This window comes from Psittacula echo (assembly GCF_963264785.1).
Source record: "Psittacula echo genome assembly, chromosome: 13".
In the NCBI taxonomy this organism is placed as follows: domain Eukaryota; kingdom Metazoa; phylum Chordata; class Aves; order Psittaciformes; family Psittacidae; genus Psittacula; species Psittacula echo.
In genome coordinates, this window is record NC_137749.1 from 8,889,428 (window position 1) to 8,917,241 (window position 27,814).

The 27,814-nt window shown below is 40.6% G+C and overlaps 1 protein-coding gene across 1 annotated transcript; it reads right to left on the bottom strand.

The window, feature by feature from the left end:
- Positions 1 to 1,926: 1,926 nt before the first annotated feature.
- On the bottom strand, positions 1,927 to 24,394 carry YPEL1 (yippee like 1). Its single transcript, XM_080628470.1, has 5 exons — positions 24,048 to 24,394; positions 19,947 to 20,229; positions 8,863 to 8,906; positions 7,351 to 7,459; positions 1,927 to 6,421 (listed from the first exon to the last, which is right to left on the bottom strand). The coding sequence occupies exons 2-5, from the start codon at positions 20,061 to 20,063 to the stop codon at positions 6,332 to 6,334; spliced, it is 360 nt and encodes a 119-aa protein (XP_080484596.1). The 5' UTR covers positions 20,064 to 20,229; positions 24,048 to 24,394; the 3' UTR covers positions 1,927 to 6,331.
- Between the last annotated feature and the right edge of the window lie 3,420 nt (positions 24,395 to 27,814).

Sequence of the window (27,814 nt, forward strand, 5' to 3'; positions counted from 1 at the left end):
ACACACTCCTCTTAAAATGCAGGTTTTATCCTCACATTTTTTTTGTCAGATCTGGAAAGATCCTTTTTTCATGCTGTACGGCAGTAATGCCAATAAAATGAAGGAAAAAAAGGAGTCTATGTGAGATGGTAGCTTATAAGCACATGAATAAAGAAAAGGGGAGCAGGCTAGCTTCCATTTTTCCTTCTAATGGAAATACTATGTTTGATCTCATATGTAGAGCATCCCCCCCTCCCTTTATGAGATGAAATGATGGATTATTGAAGAGACACTGAATCAGCCTGCACTGAATGACTTCATCCTCAGCCTCAGGCAGCCCAAAGAGGTCATATTTGATGCACTGTTACCAATGTTCAGTAATTGCTGAACATTCAACTAAACCAAATAAAAACTCTCCCAGAATCCTACGTAGTCCTTGATACCAATTCCTTACTTCACTCAAGGTGTTCAAAGCAAGCAACTGATGTTTTTTATCTGGATTCTATGTACCCTACTGGCTTATCATGCTTAAAATAATCACGATGACATCAGTTAGCCTACCTTGGAGTTAAGAGAATTTCCAGGAAAACCTGATGAACGCTTTACTATTACTTAGCACTCACCTACATCTTGTCCTAGCAAGCAAGTCTGATGGAAAGCTTTCCTTGAAAATGATTTATTTTGCATGGTTTAATGTGATTAAGGATAATCCTACACCTGTTCTTATACAGAAGAGCAAACTAGATCACTGCAGCAGTCCCTTGCTACGATTTTAAGAACTGTTAAAAGGATATTTTTACTATTACTAGAAACAGAACTGTTATGTGGGATTTGTTTAAACTGAGGTATTGGTTGAAGTCTTTCAAATTAATATGAACCTTTCATAATGAAGTCCCAGTTAACCCTTGTTTTTGTAATTACAGCCATTAATACCAATATGACCAGATTAATCTTCAGAAGAAAACATTGCTTTGCTTGACCTAACAACTTCCTAAACACCAGTGATCGCCATAGACTGCACTTTCAAACTGAAAAGTACTTAAGGGTTAGTGGGAGCCAGCTTAAACATGAGCAGGGTGCCCCTCACTATAAAGGAGCAAACCACATGTTGGGGCTACAGTAGGAAAGTAGCCAGCTTATCACAGACATCACCTCTCTCCTAATTAATCATCCCTTCTTACCCAAACCTCCTGGTTTGCACAGATGTTCCACTGGAGAATGTGAGGCACTGGCATGCTTGCTGCTACAGACAGCTTACGATACGCTGGCACTGATACACAACCTTTGGGGAAGAGCTCGTATCTGAATGCTGGTGGGAGCCCTCCACAGTTACACACACAACACTCTGTACCTCCTGCAAATAACACAGGTGGAATAAATCTGAGTCAGTATGAAGCCCACTGTGACCTGGGCTCTTGGAGGGAGACCACCAGTTTTTATCACATCTTTGTTACTGACTCACAGTGGGGACTTTTAATTGCACTAACATGCAAGAAGACCATTAATGTGATTACAGGAACTACAGGAGTTATTCCCAACCAAAGCAGAAATAACAGGTTGAGTGCCTGTGATCAGAGCTCTTCTGGTCTATAGATGACCAAGTTAAAACGACAGAAAGCACACCCACACTTCCTTCAATTTCTCTGATGGTTAGTTTTGGGGTGTGCACAGTATGGTTTTGAAAGCACTTCACAAAGGTTCCATGACTGGCTCAGAATAGGCAAAAGCTCTAAAAGCAGCAACACAACTTTCTGTGTTTTGGAAAGATTAGTGAAAGGAAAAAACCCAAACGTTTAGTGGCAGTCTTAAAACCACAAAAATCATATTCAACCTATATTCAGATGTTTTTAAGAGCAACTAAGTGCACTGGCTTTATTCTCTGGCCTGATCGGAAAATAAAGCATGAGAATTCAATCAGCGAGAAAAGATAGCACAAAACCCAGCAACTCAACAAAACAACTGAAAGCTTTTATTGTGATACCTCAAGTAGATACAATATAGTGAAACAACAAATGATGTACAGTATTGCTAGGACAAAACAGCAACACAGCCATGTCACCTGTAAAAGAAAGCATTGTAAAGAGTTTAAGAAACAATGAGGCACAACTCAACTGCCATTTACGACTCATGCTTTAGGCCTTAAACCATCTGTAACAGTCCTTTTAAAACAAACCTCTGAAGCGTCTGTGCCTTTTGCAGTAAGTTTTTATACTGCTGGTTGGCTTAACATGAGTCTCAATGAAATACAATGAAGTGTCCAAAAAGTTTAACAGTAATTTGACAGCTTCTTCCACTCACCACCATTATCAAAGAATGGAGATGCTTGAAATTTGGTCTGTGAGACTGTAGGTCACTGCTGTTGCAACCTGACTGCTGAGATGAGCGTGCAGAAAAACTCTACAAGCATTACTCAGAGGGAAGCATAAATCCACCAAAAATGAATCCACATAAATCCACACAGCATTCACGAGCTCTTGCACTAACTTGATACACCAAGAAGAAATACAGATGACCATCTGGTTATGGGAGCAGCGATGACCATGTCAGAACCTCTGAGATTTTAATTCAAAGGAATTTCATAAACTGCATTCCCCATGGGTTGCAAAAGCCTGCAAACATGCAAGGTGTACCACCCAGACTGGCCATCATACTAGGACTTGCATGTGGGAAATTAAGACGGAATTACCACAAACTTCAATTAATACAGTTTTTCACTGTATAGCTTACAGTGAACAGGGGAAATTCATATTCTGGCCCTTTTCACTGGCAGGTAAAATTGAGATTACTAGACTGCTAAAAGCATACAGCAAGAGTGGTTAGGTTGATGTGTCAGCAATCCCTCGCCAAATTCTGCAGCTTATTTCACAGCAAGTTTGCAACTTAACAGAATCTTTATAGATGGCAGCATTGCCTTTTAGTCATCAGAAAGGTTCTTATGAGTGACCAGCCAAAGAGTAACTCTAGTGTTTGGAGGCAGACTCAGTCCTGGAACACCATTGTTACAGCCATTATTTTGGACCTGAACAGAGAACATGTGGTCAGATTACTAGAATTACATCAAATGATGATTAATTACTTTAGGACAGGCGTGGCTTTAGAGGTTCAGAGGAAAAAACAAAACAAACCCAACTTTCAATACATGTACATTTTTGCTAGCAAATTCCTATGCATCCCAATGAACATTTCTTCTAAGCCAGCTCATAGTCAGTTCATTTGGTCCAAGAAAGAGCCAGCAAGAAACAAAGGTTCACAAAAGCTTTTTGTTACAGTTTATAAAAAACAAAATACAAAATAAATGTTAAGACCAACAATAAAAATAACCATTACAAGTAACAAAAGTGCTCAAGTTGGAGGGGAAGTAAACTTGCCCAGAGCAAAACACATACAAACTTTAAATATAATCTTTAATATATTACAAAAATTGGTTAGAGGGAAAATGCTTTAGTAAAATTTGTTTCAAGTAAGTTTATTTTTCTTTCAAATGACTGCTGGAGGGGTTCAGTGACCAGACCGACCTCTTCACATCAGCCAGCAGCCATTGCTATCTGGATCCTACTTTCACCAAAACCAGTAACAAGAGCCCTCTAGATCTTTGTAAGGGAAGAAAATAATCATTGCCACTGCCAAGCAACACAGAAAGAAAATTCACATATTCCCTCAATAGAATGAGTCTCACGGATTGTTACATGGCAGCATGAAATAGCAATTCTGCACTAGTTCTATTCTTTAGTCCTCCTAAGCATCTACTCTTAAAAGACCAAAAAGAATATTGCTTTGTTTGGTTCTCTTCAAAGCCACAAACATCATCTATAGATCATTAACTCTTTATGCCAGTAGTCTGAAGCTCTATGTGCTAAGCACTTGATGAAGTCCCAACCTTTGGCATCAAAGTTAATTAAGGTTTTGGTGAAAATGTCCAGTTTGAAATATAAACAATGCACTGAAAAAAGAGGTTGAATATCTAAGTAGAATCAGACTGTTACAGACAGCATTAATGGACTAACACGAGAGAGCCAAACCCCCAATTTTAGAGAGAATTTTTTTTTATATATATATTTTCTTTAATTTCAACTCTCTACTGAAAAGCAGCCGTTACTTTTGTCTTCAGTCCAGTGTACTGCATCAGCAAGTCTGTAGCCAGGAAGTAAGAAAAGCCCAAAGATGCACAAACTTCAAATAAGCATGTTCACAAGTATCAACACTGCAACTGGACTTTGAAGCTAACACAAATGTTTTGCTGATAGATTTTTTTGTGCCTTCTTTGTTGGCAACATACATTACAATGGAGGAAAACAAAATCCCAAGAATTCCAGGTCAAAAAGATCAAGAGACAGGCAACATCAAAGCCCATCTTGCATCAATGAGATTGCTAAAAAGGAGACTCGGAAGCCTCATGATGTGAACATTAAGTATAAGTGCAAGCTACAAAGTCCAGATTGAACGCAACTGTACCACCTCAGGCGTTTGGATTGAAACCCAACAGCTTTAACTACTTCTCTAATTCTTACATTTTCAATTCATAGGTATAGATCACTACAACATCTTGAATGCAGTTTACTCAGCCTGCATCACAGAGAATGCGTACACATGGGCGAACTTTCTTCTCACTCTTCCTCTCCACAAGGACACTGGAGCGCTGGTTTTAAGGATTTATATTGCCCCTACCCATTGGCATAATTTTTCAGGTATGACAAAATTTCTAAAGTGCAGCAGAGTTCAGAAAGCCTATGAGAGATTCCCAAAAACCTAACAGCAGCAACAGCACCTATGGCTAATTTTGCAGGTGCCATATTAGAATTGTTATTGAGAGAAAATGATTATGTATTGCAAGGCTTCCATACTGTTCAGTTAGAGTACTTATGTAGTGTTCAAGGGTTTTTCCCAAACATTTTTTTCCCTCAATCATGAAAAGATTAAAATACAAAAAGTTTTCAGGGCCTGTTTAATTTGAAAATAAAGTCAGCAATTTTACGTGGAGCATTTCTTTCATAGTTGCTCAGGAGTTGCATGCACAGATACCAACAGCTAACACTGCGCATACACTCTGCAGAAGTTCCTCTCATTAACTCATTCCATTTAAGAAACAGCACAAGAACAAAAGAGAAGATGAGTTTCATACAATTTATTATAAAAAGGTACTTGGGGATGATTTAGCCAGCAAACCAACAAACCCTTTCCCCACCCCCAAGTTTTAAAAACTATCTTGTTATTTTAGTCTATGAAAAACTGAGTCAAACTTCCCTTCTCTCTCATTACCTCCTTTTCCTACAGGTACTATATTAATTTTCATGTCATAGGCTCTGGCCATTTCTCACAAAAATAAATATTTTTGTTGCAATGTAGCAGAAGCAGAGTACTTAAACAAGTTTCCTCAATATCAACCTCTTTGTCCAGTGCATTAGGACTATACAGTTACATGGAACCAGCCATAAAACTTTACTGATGCACAAGTCCCTGTTACTGGCAAAGGTACAGTACCAAAACTTCTTTTTTTCTAATACACCGACTAATTTTTATTCATTCTTTTTTCCAAAATAGAAGATGCATTTTTTTTTTTTGCCTTTTTAATCTCACAAGCTATAGCTTTATAAATTTCTTATCCAGCAAACTCCTTAGGGAATATGTTGGTCTTAAATGAACATATTCTGTAGCATTATTGATTTGAAATCCTTCTAAGGTATTTCGTTAAGATACCAAACCTGTAGCATAACCTTTCCTAAGAACTTGAGATCTGCTGACTTCAGTCAGTGCAACTGAAATAGTTTTCTTAAGTGAGCACTGTACCTTTAACCAATTCACCTACAAGATGTACATAGGTTGTGGTACACTCAAATTTAAAAAAGAAATCAATAACTACAATACTGCATCCTCTTCACTGCCAAACACATCAGAAATTGCTACATATAAAAAAGCACCCCATCCCATACATTCTTTCGGACTGCTCAGATATAGAACTTCTACAGGACTGGAGTGTACGTGTTTAGGCAAGAAGCATGCACAGCAGAAGGTAGCATTAAAGGCATAGGTCAGAGATAGATGCTAACCAGTAAAATCTGCTTTCAATTAGTGAACTGTTTCTCTAGTTTGAGAGAGTTTAGAAAAAGGTCATCCAAAATGTTCCAAAACAACGGTTCACACAATAATACACGTACAAAAAGAGGGAACTTACACAAGGAGAAAAGGCAAACATGGCCTGAAATAGCCACTTACACTACACTACTCATTTGTGAGGTTTCAGAGTTCAGTGATACTCTCAGGGCCAATCTAGCCAAGCTCTTCCTTTACTTTGCGTTAGTCTTTGTAAAGCATGTTCCACAGAATATTGTCCAACCAGAAGGAAAAAAGTTATGATTCACTCCCAGCCATTGTCTTTTATCATGTGGGCAAGTTCAATGATAAATTTTCCTTCCTTGTATTTCTGACTGCTCTCAAAAGCGTGCTCCTGGAAAGGAGAAAAATCAAGACACTAGATTAAGCTGGGGAAATAAAGTATTTTAAACATCAAACTTGCATTAAAAATACAAACCAGGAGATATTCCAGTTAACATCCCATATCGGTTACAGCGAATCCAGGGCAGGAGGGAAGAAACAAATGATGAAGAGGGTTGAGAAGGAAATAGGAATAAACTTTTCATAAGAAGAGTCAGCAAATCCACTGCACAACAGATCCTGCTTTAGAACTTCCCTTTTTTTTCAAGTGAAGGTTAGACTATGGCATATTATGTGAATTTCCTTATTCCCAGAAGCAATGAAAAGAAGGAACAGGAACCTTTTCAAAAGCTCTCCTCTATATTAATCAGAGGGAATGCATTAGGACAACTTCTTTCTGTAAGATCTGAAGCTGTACTGAATCAATGAAAATCCTACATACAACACGCAGCATTTTCAAAGCATCAAACTTGTAACAGCTGCAAGTGTTGCAGGTAACTGTGCAAGTGCACAGATAACTTGTCAAACAACAGAATTAAGTGCCCATTCGTTGTAAGCAGTGTAAACATGCTCAGTACCATTTATTGTAAAACATATTTTTGCTATATGACCCAACTTTTCCAACCCTAGAAATTGAAGACTCACTTTGACAATTTCTTCTACCTGGTTTAGTGCATGTGGTTGGTAATCTTGCAAAAAGATAGTATTAGGTAACTGTAAGAGCACCTATAGCTCATGCTTTTCTTGCGGTCCAGAATAACATTATCTACTACAGCATTCCAGTAGACGTAAGGAAGCAAAACTGTAGTACAGTCTTGATACACACAAAAGCACTAGAGCTAACTCACCTAAACTATCAGTACAGGTGCTACTCAATGGCCTACTCAAGTACCTGTGCTTCAACATACAAACATTTATTAAAGACTTAAGTATATTGCTTACGTATTTCCATCCAAGAGTGGTTTTACAGTTTTCACAATAGATATCTGCTACAGCATGTAAACCTGTCAGAAGAACTCTCTCCTCTGCTGGACCACAGCCCACGTTTACTCTGAAAAAACCCAGAGAAATTACGTATTACATTAATTGGATGAGTGTTTCTTTTCTTACCTGTAATCCACCTTTTATTTTTTTCTTTATACTATTTTTCGTCTCTGCAGAAAAGTGCCTAACTTATTCAATGCTGCAGAAGTAACTTCCTCTGTTACACTGAGACGAAGGACAGGAGCTATAAAGGGTTTTGGTGTGAGCTTTTCAAGTAGCTAGTCTAAACAGCAAACTGTGATGCCCGCTTACTCTCATCAACAAAGACAGGCTAAATAGTTAACTTTAAAATAACAGAACAGTAAGCAGTAACTGGACACCTCTACAGTTTCAGGCTTTTCTTCAAAAACAATTTGAGATCTCTATAATGGGAGCCTGTACCAGTAAATCAGCACTGGTACAGCTGAATTTAGAACCAACTCCAAAATAGCAGCAAGGAAAAAGCCTCATAAATATTTCTTCGCTACAGATCAGCAGAGTAAGCCACGATGAACAAACAGCAATATCAAAACAAAACATCCCACGAAGTACTGCATCAAGTTAGTTTTGTAATGACTAAGAGTCTATGTAGAAAACATGAGGCAAGACTAAACCAAGTTTTTAGAGAGTGTTATACAAGAGGAAAGTTTTGCCATTTTTGCTGTTGTATTACCAGATTCTCACTACTACAATTATACTGGAAGTCCCAAGTCACCATTTAACAGCTATATATAAAAAGAATTTCAAGGATCTGCAATCAAATCCTTTGCAGTTACAGCTCCATTATCCTGGTCTAAAATAGACTAAGACACTTAACTGCATTTCTTTCTCCAAAATGCTGAAACACATTAAACTGCTGAAAAATAAAGACAAAAATGCAATTCTGCATATTAGAAGCTTAAAATAAATCCATTAGCAAATTCAGAGAGCTTTATATCATGGGTAGGACACGCCTAAAATTGCAAATATTAGGCATGATAAGATCACAGAGACCTTTAGCTCTAGCACATTTACAATATTCAAGGTCATATAAGATGCCCCAAGTTCACTGAAACATTAAACTGTAAATGTATCTATCACACTGGAAAATTCTTCTTTAGACTTCAGCAGAGTTGTCTAAAGCAAATTTAGTCACACAATGCATTCTGACTTCTGGAGCATCTCAGAACAAGACAGTTACCATTACGTACACAAAATTAATTCCATATTAACACCTTCCCCTAAACTTTCAGCTATTAGCAGAACTGCTTAAAATATAAGATAAACTAGGATGTGCAAAGGGATACTTACAAATCAGCTCAGTAGCTCTGCAATAACTATTGCTGGTAAAGCCAGTGTTAAAAAGAACAAGGCAAAGTGCAGCTACATCCACTTGTGAGGCATACAAATAAACCCACGCTCTGCAGGTAGTGTACACAACAACATACTTACACAGAATTAAAGAGGTAGGCTCGTCCCTGGCTTCCCTGGAAGGACTGCATAAAAGAAAAAGAAAAATGCACTTGTTAATAAACACAAAAGCCCCCACCAAACAAGAAACCTTTCCAGAGGGCTGTGTCAGTAAGCGTATACACATAACACAGATATAAACTATTTCAGATGAATGACTTTATACCAATTCTTTAGAGGAATGTCTGGTCAGCAAAGTTTTCACCCACATCAGATTTTTAGCAACTATTTTAACTTGAGTATTAATACTCAAAATAAGACATTCATAATGCAAACAAAACATACTTTTCCCCTACCCTTCTGCAAGATACTAATCTGCATTTTCCTAGACATCCTTTATGCTAATTAAAATAATCTGCTTCTAACTCAAAAGGAATTATTTCCATCTCCTCTGTCCCCTACTGCTGCACCCAAAAGATGATTTATTTCAATTTTATTGCATCATTTGATGTTAAACCAGGGAAATTCTGCACCAAGCATAAAACCAGCATATTGTATTCAGGAAATGCATCTGATCAGTTTTTAAGCTTGCCTTTATTTTAATAAAACAATTATCATCAAATGCACAAACACAGCCATATGCTTTCAAATCTCTTCCATTCCTGATAGATTATGGACAAAAGATGACTGTTAGACTTTCTTGGCTGGATCTAAATTAATGTTTCAGTTCAGAGCAGCAGCGCAGTTTTGAAGTAAAACCCCTAAATCAACCACAAGTACTGGGGGTTGGTTTTGCTTGCAGAGCAGTTTCAGTGCCTGTGAACTACATGTCTGTTCCTTCTGTACAGAACTAAACCAGAAGCTCTTCTACTGTGCACTCTACAAATGCTAATGAAGACACAAAGGCCTGAACCTCTGATCAGACAGCCTTGAGCTACAAACATCCTGGCAGAACTTGTGAGCAGACCAGATCCAGCCATAGGTAAAACATTCAAAACATATGTAAGAACACCACTCCTTTCATCTGTTTATATGTTTCTTCTGTATTAAATTACTTGGTAATTTAGGCAGAGTCATTATTTCCCATTCAAACAGGATCACACTGAAATGGAGTTAATTTTTTTTTCTCTCTTCCATACTGAATTCCATTAAAAAAAAAAACCCCTAAACTGCCTTCGAGGACTTTTTTCCAGAACTTCCGTAACCTACTTTCAAAAGAAAATCAATTATTCGTGCTGAAGAGAAAGTAAAATTCTTTTAAGAATCCTTGCAGTTCTAGTATTGAAGATCAGAGACCAACTTTTCAGAAACCTACATTAGATCAACATGGAAGGCTTTGTTAGGAAAATCTCACTCTGAGTATTTTTGAATGGTTTTAGTAACATTAGGCTTGAAGTATACGCCGAAGGACCTTTCTCCAATGGATTCTTCTTCTGACATGTATTTAGCTACACAATTAGAAGTCACTTGACACCAAATAGGTACTTTGATAGCCTAATGATCAGCAACACAATAACTGTTCTATCTTAACTACTTGGAACAGTTTGAAAAAATAAAATTGTAAAAGATAAATATATATAAATGAACAGTTTTGGATCATCATTAACCAGATTATATACTGCAACAAAGAATGTTAGAAGAAATCCATGAATTTAGACTACTCTAAGTAGCAATGGTGGCACCTGTAGGCATGTAGATGTGGCACTTTGAGACATGGTTTAGTGGTGGACTCAGCAGCAATAGGTTAATGGCTGGACTCAAAGATCTTATAGGCCTTTTCAACCTAAATGATTCTATGACTCTTATCTATAGCAAAGACAAAAGAAAAGGTACTCTCTCCATTGGCCGGAAGTCTTATTTTTCACAAGGCAAGGAAAAAAAGATAGGCTATGCAGTACAGTGAAAGCTAAAACTTCAGGTAGGACTGACCCTGAAAGGAGAGATTCAGTTCAGTACAGTCTGAACTGCTCTGCCAGAAAGTAATCCTCACACCTTCCTTTAAAACAAACAAAAACCCCAGTTCAGCTCTCCTGAGATACTTAAACATGCATCACAAAACTGGCACAATGGTATAGAACCTACAGTCCATAGTTTCTATACATCAAGCATTGTTCTCTAAATTAGAGCCTCACAATCAGTAATGAAGCAGAGAATGCTTATTGCAGATGAAAATAAAAACTATTAATGTATATACTCTCAAAACCTGTCCATTACCGAATGAGTAACTAGCCTGAGTCAATACACGGTAATTTAGAGACAACTACAGCTGTGAAACCCCAAAATTTAAGAAAAAAGCAAAGGAAACACTTTAATGGCTCTCTTCTTCTTTTATAAGCAAACTTAAAACTAGAACTTTATTGTTCCATGCACCCAAAATTAAGAAAAAGAACTTTCAAAGCCATGATGACATTATTTTTTTAAGTTACTGTAAAAATTCTTAAAAGTTGCAGTCATTTCTCCTTGCTTTAAAAATTCAAACTGATCAAGAATTTCTCTCTCCTATTAAATTTATCATGTGCTAATTTCTGTATTTACATGTAACTACACATGCCAATCACACACAAATTAACGTGGAGGGTTTTTTTTGTCTGGTTCTACACAATAACTTGTAAGCTATGTATATGCCATACTTGAAGTTCCCAGCTAGCTGGGTGGAAAAAAAAGAACCAAAACCCCTCCAGAACAAATCAACAGTCAGAAGACCTATTGAACTATGATATGCAATTATTTCTGCCAAGTTTATGTTTAGTCTTGACTTAATATCACCTAATAAAAGCTCTCCTTTGACCCTGCATTTCTCAAAATTAAGCAGAAGGCAGCAGCAGGATGCCAGAAACAGCAGAAAAAAGCAGCTCTTCCCCTCTCTTGTTTCATAAGCCGAAAAAAAGTTCTAGCCAAATGAAATACAAACCACGGGTTGGAAAGTATTGCTTGTTTTCTTTCATCCAGATATATTTTTAAAGATTACTTTTCTTGCACTTTTTGCCTTTTTTACCCTAAATATACTGTACTCTCCTCCTAGGGTTTTCCCCCTCAGAAATGGTCATATTCATTACCTTCAAATTTTCAGTGTATCAACGTAGAGTGGAGGGAGAAGCAACACAAACCAGAACCTTCTCCTAGGACAGTGGTACAAACATCCCACTGTGAAGATCTCCTTTATTCCCACCTTCTCTAGCTTCCTGTTAGCAGAGTGTGGCTGATACCATCTTTCTTACCTACATACATGTTGAGAAGCTAAATATCGTATTTACATGCCATAGAACAATTGTTTCTTTGCCCAGTTGTGAAGAGCGAGTTTCTCCATGTTTACATCACTCACAGATAGCTTAACAGCAACCTGCAGCAACTTGCATTACTGTGTTTGGGAATATAGAACAAGGGTCTAAGCAGTCCAACCACAACATCAGTGTGTCACTAAGCATTTAATGTCTGCAGTTCCACCCATGGAAACTCATATACACAGACTGCAGTAAAGGCACTGTAAAGATACAAAATTTTAAATTCCCATGGCTTTTACTTTTTCTCATGAATTTCTTAACTCCTCAGAGCTTGGCAGTCATAGTTTCTTACTCACATGAATAGCTTTGTTCCCCAAAACCTGTATATAGATATACGTCTGTCACATATGCATTCTCTTGACCACAGAATATTGATTATCGCATTAAGGTTCCACCTAATAACAGGTGTAAGAAAGATTTAATATCAGAGCTTTACTTCCTGATGCATCCCATTACTAGAAATTAAAAGAAGACAACCCATTTCAGCACTCTGCTTGCTAAGCTTGTAGCTTGGTTATAAACACAGTAATTTTGCATAACCAGAAAAAAGGAATACTGAACAAACATTAGTTTTTACCAGCACTAAGTTACTCACACTCTGCACTGTATGATTCAGTTATACTGATATGAATTTTAAGAGACTGTCAGGTTAAATGCCTTGCGTGTCAACTCCTCAAAGGAAATGGTATCTTAAATGGCAATGTCAAGGACTAACAGGCATAACTGTTCAAACCAGTCTCCAGACAAACTGCTTCTCTGAAAAATAAACATCACCTATGCAAATGCAAGCTTTTACTTTGCAAGGTGTGTTCGGCACTTCCAAGACTGTTAGCACTATACATAAATCACACTTAAACCAGAACATTCTATTAAAACGGAGCCTTAAACGTGTCTTACCCAGTAGAGAGGTATTAGAAAACGGTGCCAAGTGTGACCTCCAAATGTCATCAATGATGGCTCACATCAACCAGGACTTTAACTTAGAAGCTGGGCAATTTATCAGCTCAATTTCTGCAGTTGTAACAAACTTGCTTTAAGTCTGCTTTTTCATGGTCCTCAATTAATATTGCATTGATGTATGAATTAACTTTTCCCCTAAAAAATCCACATCTTTGTCCATTCCTACAAGAAGATCTGCGAGATTCGTAACTTTTTGTTTTAGTACAGTTTAAAGTATCTAGACTGTCTGATTGTATAAGCAAAACTGTTCAACTGTGCTAAGGTCACCTGCAAGAACAGTTTGGTATTATGATCTTTTCAAGTCAGATGACAGACCTCTGTCATCAATACATTCTGTAGTAAAGAAACCTTACAAATGTTTCACTCGTACCCTAGAGTACATACCTGCAGAATTAGATACAATCTATGCTTCTAAACTAAATCCATCATTACCTCTAACACCAGGATTAGCTTTTTACTCAGGAGAAAATGAAGTAATCTGTTAAGCAGAACACGTATTTACTGCCCTAAGGCATACCTAAGGGCACGAGTTCGGGGAGAGAAGCTACTAAAAAGCTTATAAAACTAATTATTCCCCACAGATGGGGTTAGATTGCATGGCTAGAGATCATGCTCCATTAAAAACATCCAGAGAAACTGCCATTTTATCATGTATTAAAAGTATGGCAGGCACTATTATAAGCAAGTCAGACGGCATTAACGGTATCTTATCACTACGTTAAGAGTAGCTTGGAAGCTACTCATAACACAGAAAGACAATCTTAAAAACTGGAAATGAGAGAAGTTCATGGTCCATTTTTTTTTGTTTCATTTTCTTGAGTTTCCTTTCACATTCACCAGACTTCCCTGTACAGGCTAAGATGGATCAACCTGGATTAGTATTCTGAACAAATATGCAATTCAAAAACAAGTTACTGAGTAATTCCAAAGACAGTATTCTTAGGGGCAGTGTTCTAAAGATAATCCAGGAACACAAGTTGCTCCATATGATATTTTGCTCAGATCCAGCTCCTTAATACTGTACACAACTAGAGATAATGCTGCTCCATCATACCCATTGTGTTAAAGAAATGTAAACACAGATTTCATTCTGATTTTTCATTACTGATTTTAATAAAGCCAGCTATAAAGTTCAACAGGTGGAAATGAAGTTTAAAAAAATCCACCCCAGAAACTGCATGTCTGTAGATTTGGCAAATGATATTTCACAAAAAGGCAACTTTGTCAGGCAGGACAAGCTGAGTTATACAGCATCCTGAATGCATTTCAGAAATGATTATGCCAAAACACACGCAGAACACTTCCCTTGCACACTTTCCAGCTCCTTTAAGCCTTCAAATCTATTCTTAGCTGTTTTTCAAAGACTGCTTCACTTCCAAAAACTAGATATATTTTCCCCCAATAGAAAAAAAACCAAAAACCAAACTACAACCCAAGAAACTAGAAGCCCCTTCAGAGAAAAAAAGCATCACCAGAGTATTTATGAAATTAGGCCCATCCTCAACTTTTTCAGCAGGAAACAAAAATGGCCTTCAAGCATACAACAGCCAACTATCTTTCCAAGTACTCCTTACATCATAAGCAAAGGGGGATTACCAAATTGAATCAAGCTAAGAACAGCATATTTACTTAAAGACAATAAATATTTAAAAAGTTAATCTTGAACTCATCTGTTAAACAGTGGATGACATAACTACAGATTGCTAAGTGAGGCTAAAAATGCTTTGGCATCTATTTAAGCTGAAGACTTTTCCTTCTCATCAATAATATAACAGCAGACATAAAGAATGCCTTGGAGAACTAAATTTAATCACCAAGATTGTTCTTTTACACATAAGGTACAAGGATTTCCCAGTGAACTCAACGACAGTTATGTGTATACATATACCTTTATGCAGAACTTGTTCTTGAAAATATTGACACATCTAGTCTTGTCTGTGACTTCATTTGACTGTTTCCCCTCTGGTCAGATATGCTTTACAATGAATGAGACAGAAGAAAGTGACAGTATTTATACAAGCATCTGCACAAAGTAATCCTGCTTTTCTTCCATCCCGAGCATTAAGGCACAACATAAGACGATTCAACAGTCTTTCAAGCTGGTCAACCTTGAGTAATAAAAGCATTATCCTTTGCAATATATCCACTAGGTTCCAAGATCTCCATTAAATATTTGTATTTCTCTGTCATTTGCTGGACTGTGCCTGAATGCCTAAATTACTGGAACTTAGTGGGTACAAGCCATTCGCAAGTGCTTTGGAACTTTCACTCCTGAAGCAATATTTGCCTTCTATAAAATTAACTGCTGTTAATAATCACTGCACATTTTCTACCATTTACAAGCAAATCAGAAGAAAGCTCTTTCAGTTAAGCCTTTCACAGAAGTTACTTTGGAATCACTTAAAGAGCAGCACACACATTTTGTACATGCCACAAAAGTGGCAACCTCCCCTGGACTTCAAAGTGTGTTATAGAAGTTTCCCCTCAAAACCTAATTATGCCAATTTTTAAAATGGTTGGGATTTTTGGAATTATTATTAGCATAAAATGTTTGGTAGCTTTTCATGTGCTATTTGAACATTTTAAATCCAACAAGTGCCTCCTATGGCATCAAATTTTGCCTTATTCTCTATTAAGACCTGTGGTTGCTTGCTGACAGAGGTTACTTCTGCGTCTGCAGTCACAGTAGGATATGATTTGAGAAATACGCATTTGCTTCTTGAAAGAAATAAAAAAGCTGCACGTTCTTCCCCTGTGCTTTGAGCATCCCAAGTGTCGTGAAGACTGGTACACTCCTAATAGTTGGGTTTGGGGGTTTTTTCATAATGCTTAACCTTCACTTTGAAGTCTTGTCCAAAGAAACAGAAAATCCAGCTTTTGCAGACTTGTTAGTGCAAATCAGTAGTGTTCAAGACATACCTAACACTGCTTCAAAACTGCACTTATTTCAATTAAGTCACCTAGAGCTTGTCAGGTTTACTATGTGTCCTTCCAATCGGTGTCTTCTCCAAGATGACTGGAGTTGTAAATTATTATGGAAACTGTTCATGTATGTATGCATTTGGTCAGCTGTAGAGACTAATGTTTGTCAACATCCATATTGCTGATTACATCCTAGTTTGAAACTCCTATATACTCAATCAGCCTTCTTCCCATTCCCCTCCCTTTCCCCAGGTTCCCACCTTGCTGCAGAAAACACAAGGTTATAGAGTGAAAGTAGCTGGAAGTGTACTCTCTATTTACCAACACCCAACTTGATTTGAATACTAGGCAACATTTTGAGTCCTTTCATAGTTGCAGAGAAAACTAAAGCTACTGATGATGAACTCATTTGTGCAGATAATGTTTTTATACTATCTTATTAGTCTGCATTCCTATTTCTAAGCCACTGCCAAGGCTCTTGGTTGCCATTTTATCACCAGCAAGGACACAAGGCGGGGGAGTGGAGGATATAGAGCTTTGTGATCAATTCTAAAGTAAGAAAGATCCTGCTGCTCAAACAGAGCAGAAATAAAATGAAAAGGTGATTCGTGTATGTTGTCATCCCTGTCAGACAACTGCCATCAATAGTTCTCAAAAACTGAAGAACTGCAACTCTGTACTGAAGTATTGTATTCTGGGGACCAGAATCAAAGGGATGATTGACAAATACACAGCACTCTTAGCTTTTCCAAGCAAGACCAATATTTAAGAGAAACACCACTTATTTTGTAGCATAGTTCATCTTTTCATCTTGAACTTTGAAACATTATAGTGTCAAGTATAACAAACGCTCATGCCTCAAAGCACATTAGAAAATTAGTTGCAGCTGCTTTAAATTAAGAGCATACTATATATTTTGGCTCTTTTTCCCTGACCACATAGCAGAAGGGACAACCACTACACACCCAGGAAATGCAGTGTGGGGGTACAACGACACCCAAGCAAAGTGGTTACAGCTATGCAGCTAATACTGTTTGCCTTTATATGCTGAAGAGTATTTGGGGGACTACAGTTCTGGAATGAGATTGTACAGTAATCATTTGGAAAAAAGCAAAGCAATCTAATCAGGGCTTTAGCTTTTAATTATGCCCCCAATGTAAGGTGGGAGGTGGGGAAATCAGGTGGGGCAATCCAATGGCCTGCTCTATCAATAAATTCAAAACAGCCCAGAAACTGCACTGTTCTTCATTAACTTCAGGTTGTATAGAACCAACCTGCTACACTTCAGGTTATTTTAAGTACTTTTGCAGTGGCTTGGTAGTTACCGTTACTAGGACTCTAGATATTGTTGGTGTAGATGAAAAACTCATTATCCTAAGTTAACTGCACATAATGTGCATTTATGAAAGCATTTTCACAGAAATTCAGAAACAGGATTCACATTAAAAGGATTAACTATACCTCAGAATTGTTTTCAGTTCTGTCTACAGACAACTGTCTAGTATATTTCTTCAATTTTTATTTTCCATGTTAGCCTGTGTTTTCATGTGCAGCAATCAAATCTTATCTCCTCCCACTGCTCCCCAGGACAGCACTACTTATTTTTAATGATCCAAGTGTATCTTGTTATTGCTCTGCAATTGTTCCCATCAGAAGAACTTCTCCACTGTTAGAATATATAGAAGTTAAGCTTAAAGGAGGGTGAGTTTTTTTAAAGCATGTTCCAAATACAAGTACAATAGATGAAAATGTTCTTTTTATTTCAAAAACATAAAATAAGATACACCTCACATTTAAATGTATATCTAACCACACAGATTGAGACAATAGAACAAGAAATCTTAAGTTGACGGAACATGGTCCAGCTATCAAATAAGCATATAGTAACCTGAGAGTTCAGAAACTTTTAAGTATCTGCAAAAAAATTATGGAATTCAGAAATTAAGCAGCATCCATACCTAACATCCTTCCCAACACCATCAGAAATAACTCAGGAGTAACTATTTCTATTTACTAGATAGATTTAGCTCTCTCTGTTCTGAATTGAGAATTTGATTTCTTTTTGATGTTTGAAATTTATGAAACCAATATGAACGTGCAATTTGCTAAAGAACATATTAAAAATATTCTGCTAAAACTCCCAAGATCTTGGAGAGCAACTAGCTTATATGTGGTAGCTGTGGCACTTAAGCAGACATACAAAAAACTTAAGTCCACTAGAAAAAGAGCTTCCTATGAAGTATGTGTGCTTGGACGGAGTTTTCTCAGTGAATTTATACATCTCAAGAGAGACAGCCAGCAAAGCTTCATTCTTTCTGTAGGTATTTATAACCTGAAGTTCAGGAAATATTAACCCCTCCTGCCAGTTTTTGGCCCAGAACATGTAGGAATAAAGCTATGATTGCTTGCAATTTAGAATCCTGTGTTTCAAAAATAACCCTTATACTCGAATTCTGAAATCAACATGGAAATATATGAAATTCAAATACAAGCAAAACAAAAAAGGGAGGTTTAGAATGGATATTAGGAAAAAAATTCTTCACTGAGAGGGTGATCAGGTATTGGAACAGTCTGCCCAGGGAACTGGTGGGATCATCATTCCTGGGAGTGCTTAAAAAAACATGTAGATGAGGCCCTTAGTGACATGGTTTAGTGGTGGACTTGGCAGTCCTGGGGCAGAGGTTGGCACTGATCTTAAAGGTCTCTTCCAACCCAACTGATTTTGTGAAAACAAGGCCTCCATTATTTTTTTTTCTTCACATCATTTTATACATGTAGCTAGACCATTGCTTCACATTTGATGTCACATTGGCAATTACATCCCTCAATACACGTACTACATTGAGGGAAAGAATTATTTAGGGGAAGAGACTCAAGGCAAAACAGAAGCAAGCATGCAGTAAGCAACATGGCCAAGAACTGTCACCAATTTTACTATTTGAATCAAAAAGATGTCTTGAGACCTAAACAAAGACTAGTAACAAGGAAAACTGCAGAGGGAAGATCCATTATTTCCATGTAACCTTCTCAAGGATACAGAAACAGATATACTTTCTCCTCGGCCAAGGAAAACCACAAACCAAAAGCAGCAGCATTCTGAAACCCCATCATCTCTTCAGCACCCAAGAAGTAGCATCACCTTAGTGTTGCTGAACACACAAACAGGCAGGAGCAACAGTTAACGGGTTTGCCATTAAAATTTTATTTCACAAAATAGTAATGTAGAAAGCACCCTCTTAGGAAGAGGTTTGAAAAGCAACTGAAGTATTTTCTCCAATACACCATTAAGAGCAAATTCATCAGGAGCTTATCTGAAGCAAAGAATGAACCAGTCTGTCAAGTACTTATCCCAAACTTCAAGCCTTCCTACATATTTCATTCATCACAAATCTTGGTTTCTTCCAGGAACAGGTAAGAAGGACAGGCCTAGCCTGTTTCAAGGACCCACCCATCCTCTAAGCTTAAACTTAGACCGTCCAACTATTCTAAACATCTCTGGCTAACCATATTCCTTAGAAACTGGTACACAACAGAAGCAAGTGTGTTTACAGATTCCATAACAGAAACGGAACATGCTGAAACAGACAATTTTGTGACCTTCAGTCAGAGTCAAAAATAATCTTTATCTGGCATAACCGTAACCAGAGTAATTTCTCTACCCAAAGATCCATCTTTTCTTCTTAGCAGCCTTTTCAGATACGACAGCTCACAAGTAGTACCTACCTGACAGTATACAGAGCTTGTCAGTATGGGGAATATATTACAACAGCCTTTATGTCAAATTGAAAGTTTCCAGAATATACCCAGACCTCAGTATGCAGCATATATGACCCAAGAGTGAATCAAGGGAAGATACTTTGACGTATGTGTCAATTTGCATCCCTTATCTACTGGGAGCAGCGATACAGTGATAACCATTTTGGTTAACAAATAATTCACGAGGTCTCTAAACAAGCCACTTGCCTTGGAGATCAACTCATCATGATTGGCTAGATGGGCTCTGCAGTGGATACAGCTGTAGGTTCGGTGACAGTTTGGCAGGTAAGCCTGGAACGTTTTTGATTTTGTCATTTTTACCATCTCTGCTGGTGGCTCCTCACTCAGCTCAGGGCTGGCACTTGAAGAATTACAACTTTGCTGAACTCGCTGACAAAAGAAACACTGGAATATGCAAGCAAAAGCCGTTGTTGTTCTGGAGTGTGTGTGGCACTTTCCACACAAATGACAGAAGAGAAACAGTCACAACCTGTAAGTGAAAAGAGCAGAACAATTAGCAGCTTACAACAAGGCCAGAATAAACTCTTTATTCAACAACTCTAGACATAAAGCAAAGTGTCATCTAGAGCAAATGCCAGGCTGCACTACAGGCCCCTTTTTTCTATGAAGCTGCACAAATCAAGTTCCATTCAATATGGCAACAGGCAGTTCTGTTCCACCAATGGCTTCTACATCACATTTGTAATGAAGGAGATGATTCAAACTTTACAAAACACAAGCACATTCTACAATCTACCAGGAAGATTCAAGATATCCATGCAGAAAATTACATCAAAAAGGCAGGGGATTAGAGAAAGCTAATTGTTTTTGAAGTTCAAGTGGTCAGTTCCAATGTAGCAAATGACAAGGAATCTTAGAACATACTCGCCATGCCCAACATTAAACATGCAATAGATATTTCCACTTTGGCTTTCAGCAAAAGTCTTGCTGTATCACACCTGGCTTTAAGTCAAATACCAAGTAAGATGCTGCTGCCCAAGTCAAGGATCCACGTCTCCTCCTCCTTCAAGCTCAGCAGAATTATGCCTTTAGCCAAAGACCTTTTTCAGTAGTATCCTGATCAAAGCTAATTAGATACTTCCTCATTCTACCAGAATAGTCTTAATGGGTGCTATAAAAATCACGGCCAGTTCTACACAGAGAATACCCAACTGCATTCTTAATCCTCAGAGAGTGCCTTTAAGAAGTATTACATGCACAGAGAAGGCCAGACCTTCCTGCCAGGCTGGAAAGGCAAGCCTTCAAGAGTTTGCCTGAAAATTACAGAATCTAAATCTTTATAACAGCATCTATTGATTTGTCAAAGGCCATCAGTCACCAGGCTATATGCATCAAGCTAATGAACAACCCAAACATGAACACTGCACAGTCACTTATGTCATCGGCTATCAGGTGACTGGCAGAGTAGGTCAATAGCACAAACACAGAAATGAGATCCAATATGAAGAGTTTACAGTATCTTGATCCAGCTATTAGAACAGGCATGCAAAACATTTATCACAGTTGTAAACTGTATGCAGGGCAGTACTTAACCACTCTTCCAGCAGTAGAATACTTGTAACACAAATAGAGCAGATAATGAAAGCCACATAAATTAAAGATTGTTTATAGGAAGCAGTCACAGTGCTTCAAAAGACGACTTGAGAAAGTAATCTGTACAGCAGGCCTAGCACAAGAGACAGCCACAGCAAGATTTAAACACCAAACCAAATCCCTTTAATCTTAACCTTGACAGCAGCAGAAGAGAGTCAAGAACTACTGGAGGACTTGCTAAAAGAAAATTTCTTACACAAGAAGTTGCACAGACAGAGATAAGCTACAACCAAGACAAGCAGCATAACATGCAATACAAAAAAATAAAGCAACAACGGGAACACTTTGCAATCCAAAGCACATAGCTACACATCAGAATGATTGGACTTTTTGTCAGTCACTGAAAAGAAGAAAAGATTTGATAAGGAATATCATTGTTTGAAATATCAAACCAGTTAGCATGAAGAGCAGAACTTAATTATTAATAGAGTAATTTACACAAGTATTGTATACCTATCATCCCAAGATAATTATCGTTACAAAGAAAGTAATGATTACAGTGGGGGAAAAAAACTCAAACACACAAACAAAAAACCCAACCAACAACCTTGCATTTGTAGAACAGCTACATATGAAGCTGGATTTATTAGAGACAACAGATTATAGGCGAAAGACAACATAAGAAATACAGTCCTGAAAGTTAAACATCAGGCTCCCTCTAAATTCCCTGCTTGAACTCCTATGTTAGAAGGTACAGATCCTATTTAATATCACAGAAATGGAAAAAAACCAACCCAACAAACAGGGCTTCAGAATGAAAGGCACCACCTGCAAAGTTCTGACTTTGGATTAGACCCTTTCAATCAGTAACTGAAACGCAAGTTCAAAGCCTGTGGAAGTTCAGCAAACTGAACATAGGAGGAAAATGTTTTTCTTCAAGACATTCCTAGAAGCTCTTTTTAATTCACATTTGTAAATGCAACCTGGACTTTCTCAGAGTCTACATACTGAGCCCTTCAACTACAGGAATGAAGTAATTCCAATGCTTTTTTGAAAAACTGTATTTGATATTGCTCTCTTCAACAAGAAGAGAATCTTAAGTGTTTGATACACACCCCTAAGAGAATTTGTTGCTTTATGATGCTGAAGGCAAGATTCAAAGTTTAATCCATTGCTTAGCTTACTCTAGTAATGGTGAATAAACCCAGCCTCACTTCACTGATAGCTGTAAGCAGTACAAGGTTCCATGGCTGCTGTTCAGTACTCTGTGGAAGGCATTATAAAAACCTGAAGCAACTATTCCTTTCCTATTCTTAGAGAACACAACAATTTGTGCTTTGGTCATGCACATGACAGCTAGGTTTTTACTGAAGATCCAAGGAATTCGAAAGAAACTGCAAGTCTAAGGGCATACAGCCTCCTGTCATTTACACACAAAGCCAGAGAGCAGGCTGCTGTCATTTCCGAACCGCTGTCAAGACCCTGTTTCAGGTGGCTGGTCTGTCCCTATTACCCCAGAACCTCAGTATTCGCCGCAGACTCACAGCTGGAGCCTCTTCTCCTTCCCCGCAGGCAACGGCCCTGCCCCCGGCACGGAACCCGCCAGCCCCGAGAGCTCAAGGCCGCTATTAGGGGGACAATTAATTAGGAGCCCGGTTCCACCGCCCGCACGTGACGTCACCGGGGAGGGCCGCCGGGAGGCCAATGGGCGGGGGGGCCGGCCCCGCCCCGCGCGGCTCCCGGATGTGTAAACAAACACCCCGATGAGCGTGGCGGGGGGGGCGGCCCCGCGACCCGCCCCGCGGGGCGAGCTGAACCCCCCGCGGGCACCAGCGGGGCAACGGCCGCGTCCCCGCCTGCGCGGGGATGATCACGGCGCTGCTCGGAGCCCCACGCAAAAGCCGGGAGGGGAACAGCAAGTGGAAGAAAGCGGCGTCCCCGTCACTGCTGCGGGGCGCAAAGGAAAGGAGCAACACAAAAATCCCGTTCAGGAGTAGTTGAGCCGGACAAAGCCTGTGCACGCGCTGTTAGCAAGCTGCGATCCGATTACTCCGTCAGGGAAAACCTGGCAAAGTTAAGGACTGACACACAGGAGCCTCATTGTCACTTTAGATACCGAGAAATAACGGGGGAAATATATACGTGAGCGGAAAGCTCCGGGCGGAGACTCGGCTTCCCCGCCGGGAGGGAGCAGCGGTTCCGCGCACGTTTTGAGCCGCTTCCTCCCGCACGCCGGAGCACAAAGCCGCCGCGGTGGGAGACGCCTGTCGTTGCCTTTCCTCTCGTACTCGCGGCGATCCCGCGGAACACCGGGTCGCTTTCCCCAGCCCGCCGCCGAGCACCGCTGTACGCCATCACCAAACGCAGACCTGCTACCGCCAGCCCCGGGCAGGGACCCCCGCAGCAAAGAAGGAAGAGCGAAGGGGGGGAACCCACCGGACCCCTGCCCGTCGAGCTCGGCCTCGCCCCCCCTCACTTATATAAACCTCCGCCACCCGCCCCGTAGCGAGGAGGCTACAGGCAGACAGCGCTGCCGTCATTTCCAGGCGCTATAAATAGCGCCCGAGCCCTCCTCCAGCCAGCAAAGTTGCCTCGGCGGCCCCGGCCCCGCGCACACAGGAAACCGCGGCCCCCAGTCAGGGGTGCAGCACGAGGGGCTCCGGCCGCAGCCACCTCCCGGCCCGTGTTCCCCCACCACAGAAATACCCCCGCAAAACAGAGAGGGGCCGGCTTCTCGCACGCTCCGGTACTCACCGTTGCGCCGTGCCGGCTCCACTCTCCAGCCCGGACTCCGGGCAGCAGCGCGCCCCCGGGCCCCTTTCCCTCAGCGGGTGAGGGCAGGAGGGGAGGCGGCACCTCCGGTCCTCAGGCGGCTGCCAACGAGGGTTCAGCGCTGGGCTCTCGCCGAAAAACAAAGACGGGGGGGTGGTGGCGGCGGCTTCGCTCGCCTCGAAGGTACCTTCTCGGCGGCGGGCAGGGGTCATAGGCGGGGGCTGGCCGCGCGTCTGCCGCCCTGAGCGCCGAGAGGCGGCCGGGGCATGGTGCCGCTGCGCTCCCGCCGCCGCCGCCTTTGTTTTGCTTTCTTCCCCCCCTCCTCCTCCTCCCCTGCCCGGCAGCTGCTGCGGCCGTTAAACGCGCTCCCACCGCCGCCGGCAGCCAATCACGGCGCGCGCCGGGGCGCGCGCGCGCGCGAGCTCCCCCTCGCGCCCGCCCCGCCCCTTCGAAGTGTTGGGGAGGCGGGGCCGGGAGAGGGAGAAAGAAGCGGCCGCGGAGCTCCGCCCCCCCCCCCCCCTCGCGGCTTTGTGGAGGAGGAAGAGCTTGGCTCCTCGCGCGACGGTGCCCTCCTCGCGCAACGGCCCGCCCCGCGCGCAACCGTTGCGCGAGGGGCGGGCCGTCCATGGCGCGTGAGGCGAGCGCCCCTCAACGCCCCTTCCCGGGCCTTAGGCGCTGCAAGGCGGGAAGCGGCGGCGGCGCTGAGGTGCCGCGGGGCCTAACGCTGAGGTGTGGGTCGCGGGGACGGGGGAGCGAAGCGAACGTGAGGTAAACCCTGAGGCGGAGCTGCCGAGGCTCGGTTATGGCTTCATCCCGGGGTGTTTCCAGAGGGGCTTTCACTGTCATAAGCGATGTGGAATTGCTGTTTTTTGTCTTGCCGGAGGGTGTTTGTCTTCCAGTTTCTGCTGAAATCTTGTAAAACCCTGGAAGATCACACACGTCTGTTAAAAGTGATGTAAAGAAAAACACATGAAGAAAACAAGCCCAGCTGGAGGTTGGAAGATAAGGATAGGTCAGAGCACTTAGAATCATAGAGTAGTTAGGGTTGGAAGGGACCTTAAGATCATTAAGTTCCAACCCCCCTGCCATGGGCAGGGACACCTCACACTAAACCATGTCACGCAAGGCTCTGTCCAACCTGGCCTTGAACACTGCCAGGGATGGAGCATTCACAGCTTCCCTGGGCAACCCATTCCAGTGCCTCAGCACCCTCACAGTAAAGAATTTCTTCCTTATAGCCAATCTAAACTTCCCCTGTTTAAGTTTGAACCCGTTACCCCTTGTCTTATCTCTACAGTCCCTAATGAAGAGTCCGTTCCCAGCATCCTTGTAGCCCCCCTTCAGATACTGGAAGGCTGCTATGAGGTCTCCATGCAGCCTTCTCCAGGCTGGACAGCCCCAACTGTCTCAGCCTGTCTCCATACGGGAGGTGCTCCAGTCCCCTGATCATCCTCGTGGCCTCCTCTGGACTTGTTTCCAGAAAGGGAGTTTGGGGAAGAGCTCATTGCTTATACAGACAAAAAAATACACTGCTTTTAAGGTTTAAAAGAACAATTTTGAAGATTAATGAAACCAAACTAGAACTCACATTAAAGTAGTTCCTGAAGCATCTGAGGTCTGTTGGCAATGATCGTGTTTTCCTTAATAAAGTAAATAAAAGACAGCCCCTGGTTTATTCTGGCTGCCCTCAGCTGTTCCCACGGGCAGGGTACAGAGATCCAGACTGAGGGAGCCCGTGCGGGAGCTGCCATTCAGCTGTGCCCAGGGCAGGGCTCCTTTGTCGTGCTGCAGAAATGCAGCATCAATAAGATGCATCAATAAGGGGTTTTTTTGCCTTCCAGAATACACGAGAACTAGAATCCATTCCAATTCAGTGCCTATAATCAATAAGCCATGTGCTACTTGATCTTATTCTGCCTATCTATTTTTTAATATAATTCACATGTTTATACATCGTTTGTCATATGCTTCTTCCATCTTAATTGGTGGCCATTCTTGAAAAATAGTTCAAAAAATTGCACTTGCACAATAAAGAAGACAGATTTTGGTAAAACAGAAGGAAACAAACATCTGTGAGAGTATTTCCAGCAGGATGTCTATTGCAATTCCAAACATCTCTCCAGCTCCAGTGCTGGTAGCTGTAGTCCTGTAAGAAGAGGAAAGGTGATAATCCTTCTGATGTAGCTACACTTCAGAGTGTACCGAATCCAGCTTCCTAATCCAGCTCCCACAGATGAGTGAGATGATAAAGATAACAATTGGAATGGAGAAAGAGGCAGGGATGTGGTACAGTTTAACAGAGAAGTTATATTAAATCTGATACAGTGCAGAGAGTACATAAATCTTGAGACGCTTCTTAAAAAACAGCTCCAGCCTGTTGAAAGTTAAAAATATCCCAAAAAGGCTTTTACAAATTTGTAACAAGCTGTTTCTTTTATTTCATTTTGAGGGGCCTTTCACTACTTTCCCATAACAAGATAGACTTCTTGGTCCATTCTTTATCTAGTCAAAAGATACCTGAGCAGATGGATGGCTTTGCTATCTTGTATGGCTGATCCTAAGCCTTATTTATGCAGCTGCCACTCAGTTGCCTATAAAAATACTCCTGTATGTATGCTTTAGAAATAATTGCTTCAACCTTTCAATAACAGTATAACTTACATTGTATTTTGCAGTTCTAAGTATTACACTTCAGGATGTTTGCCCTAGTTTCAACTTTTATCCTCTTTTTCAGGACTAGGAATAAGCAATATTAAGCAGTGAGCAGAAAGTCACAATAAAAACAACACTGATCTCCTCAGGTACTTCTCCCAACCCACGCAGTAAGGTGTCAGTCCGCCTAAGTCATGACTGAGACCTTGTGGCTGACCGAAACCAGCAATGTCAGTCATGACTTAGGTGGACTGACACCTCACTGGCTCACTGAAACTGATGGCACATCTTCCACCATAATACACAACCCCTGAGTCTCAAAGGCCATGGTACCACATGTACACAGTCCTCTTCAGGGGTTGCAGCTGCAGAGTCCTGATGAAATGCGGCAAATGCTGCAGAACCTCTCACACTCAAAAGTCTTGCTGATGATCTCATTCAGTACTGACATGAAGAAGTGCAAACTTGGAGTTTCTAGCACTCTTTCTGTGCTTTTCTACAGATACGAATGCAACATTGGATTTCTCCTGTTTATCTTGAGAGACACGCTATGATCTTGGTTTAGATGCTAGGAACTGACCAGGTTACACAGAAGCAGAAATTAAACTCTACATGAGGAATAAAAAAATAACCAGCAGGCCAATCCTGAATATAGAAGTGACTCTCCTTTGCACAGATGACAAGATGGACAAGGGGGAGAAAGAAGTGTCTGTCATTCAGTGAGGACAGCAAAGGACACCGAAAGCTGAACAATGTTTTCATTGTTTTAACACAAGCGCTGCTTCTCCACTGAAAGATCCAAATGACAAGGACACTGAGGGTTTCTTTCTCTTTGCCGTTTGTTTCCCTAGTAACAAATACACAAGCTGCAGTGTTAGAATACCATCCTTTTCTCTCTTTATTTTTTTTTAAGATAAAGACATGTCAAGGATGTATTCAGTGCTGGCAGCAGCAGGTTAAGGTTGCTTGTACGAATGAACCTCTGATACAGCGTGATGTACCTGACAGTACTGTGTGTAGTCCACTGAGACAGTGAAATTACTTAAAAAGCGTGGAAAAAATTATATGCTTGCATCTCAATTTCTATACTGTTTAGA

Coding starts and splice junctions, on each gene's coding strand:
- YPEL1 (XM_080628470.1), bottom strand. CDS start 20,063: ATGGTAAAAATGACAAAATCAAAAACGTTCCAGGCTTACCTGCCAAAC. Junction 7,460..8,862: donor GCCTACCTCTTTAATTCTGT/GTAAGTATGTTG, acceptor GGGTTTTTTCAG/AGTAAACGTGGGCTGTGGTC. Junction 6,422..7,350: donor CCACTCTTGGATGGAAATAC/GTAAGCAATATA, acceptor TCTCCTTTCCAG/GAGCACGCTTTTGAGAGCAG.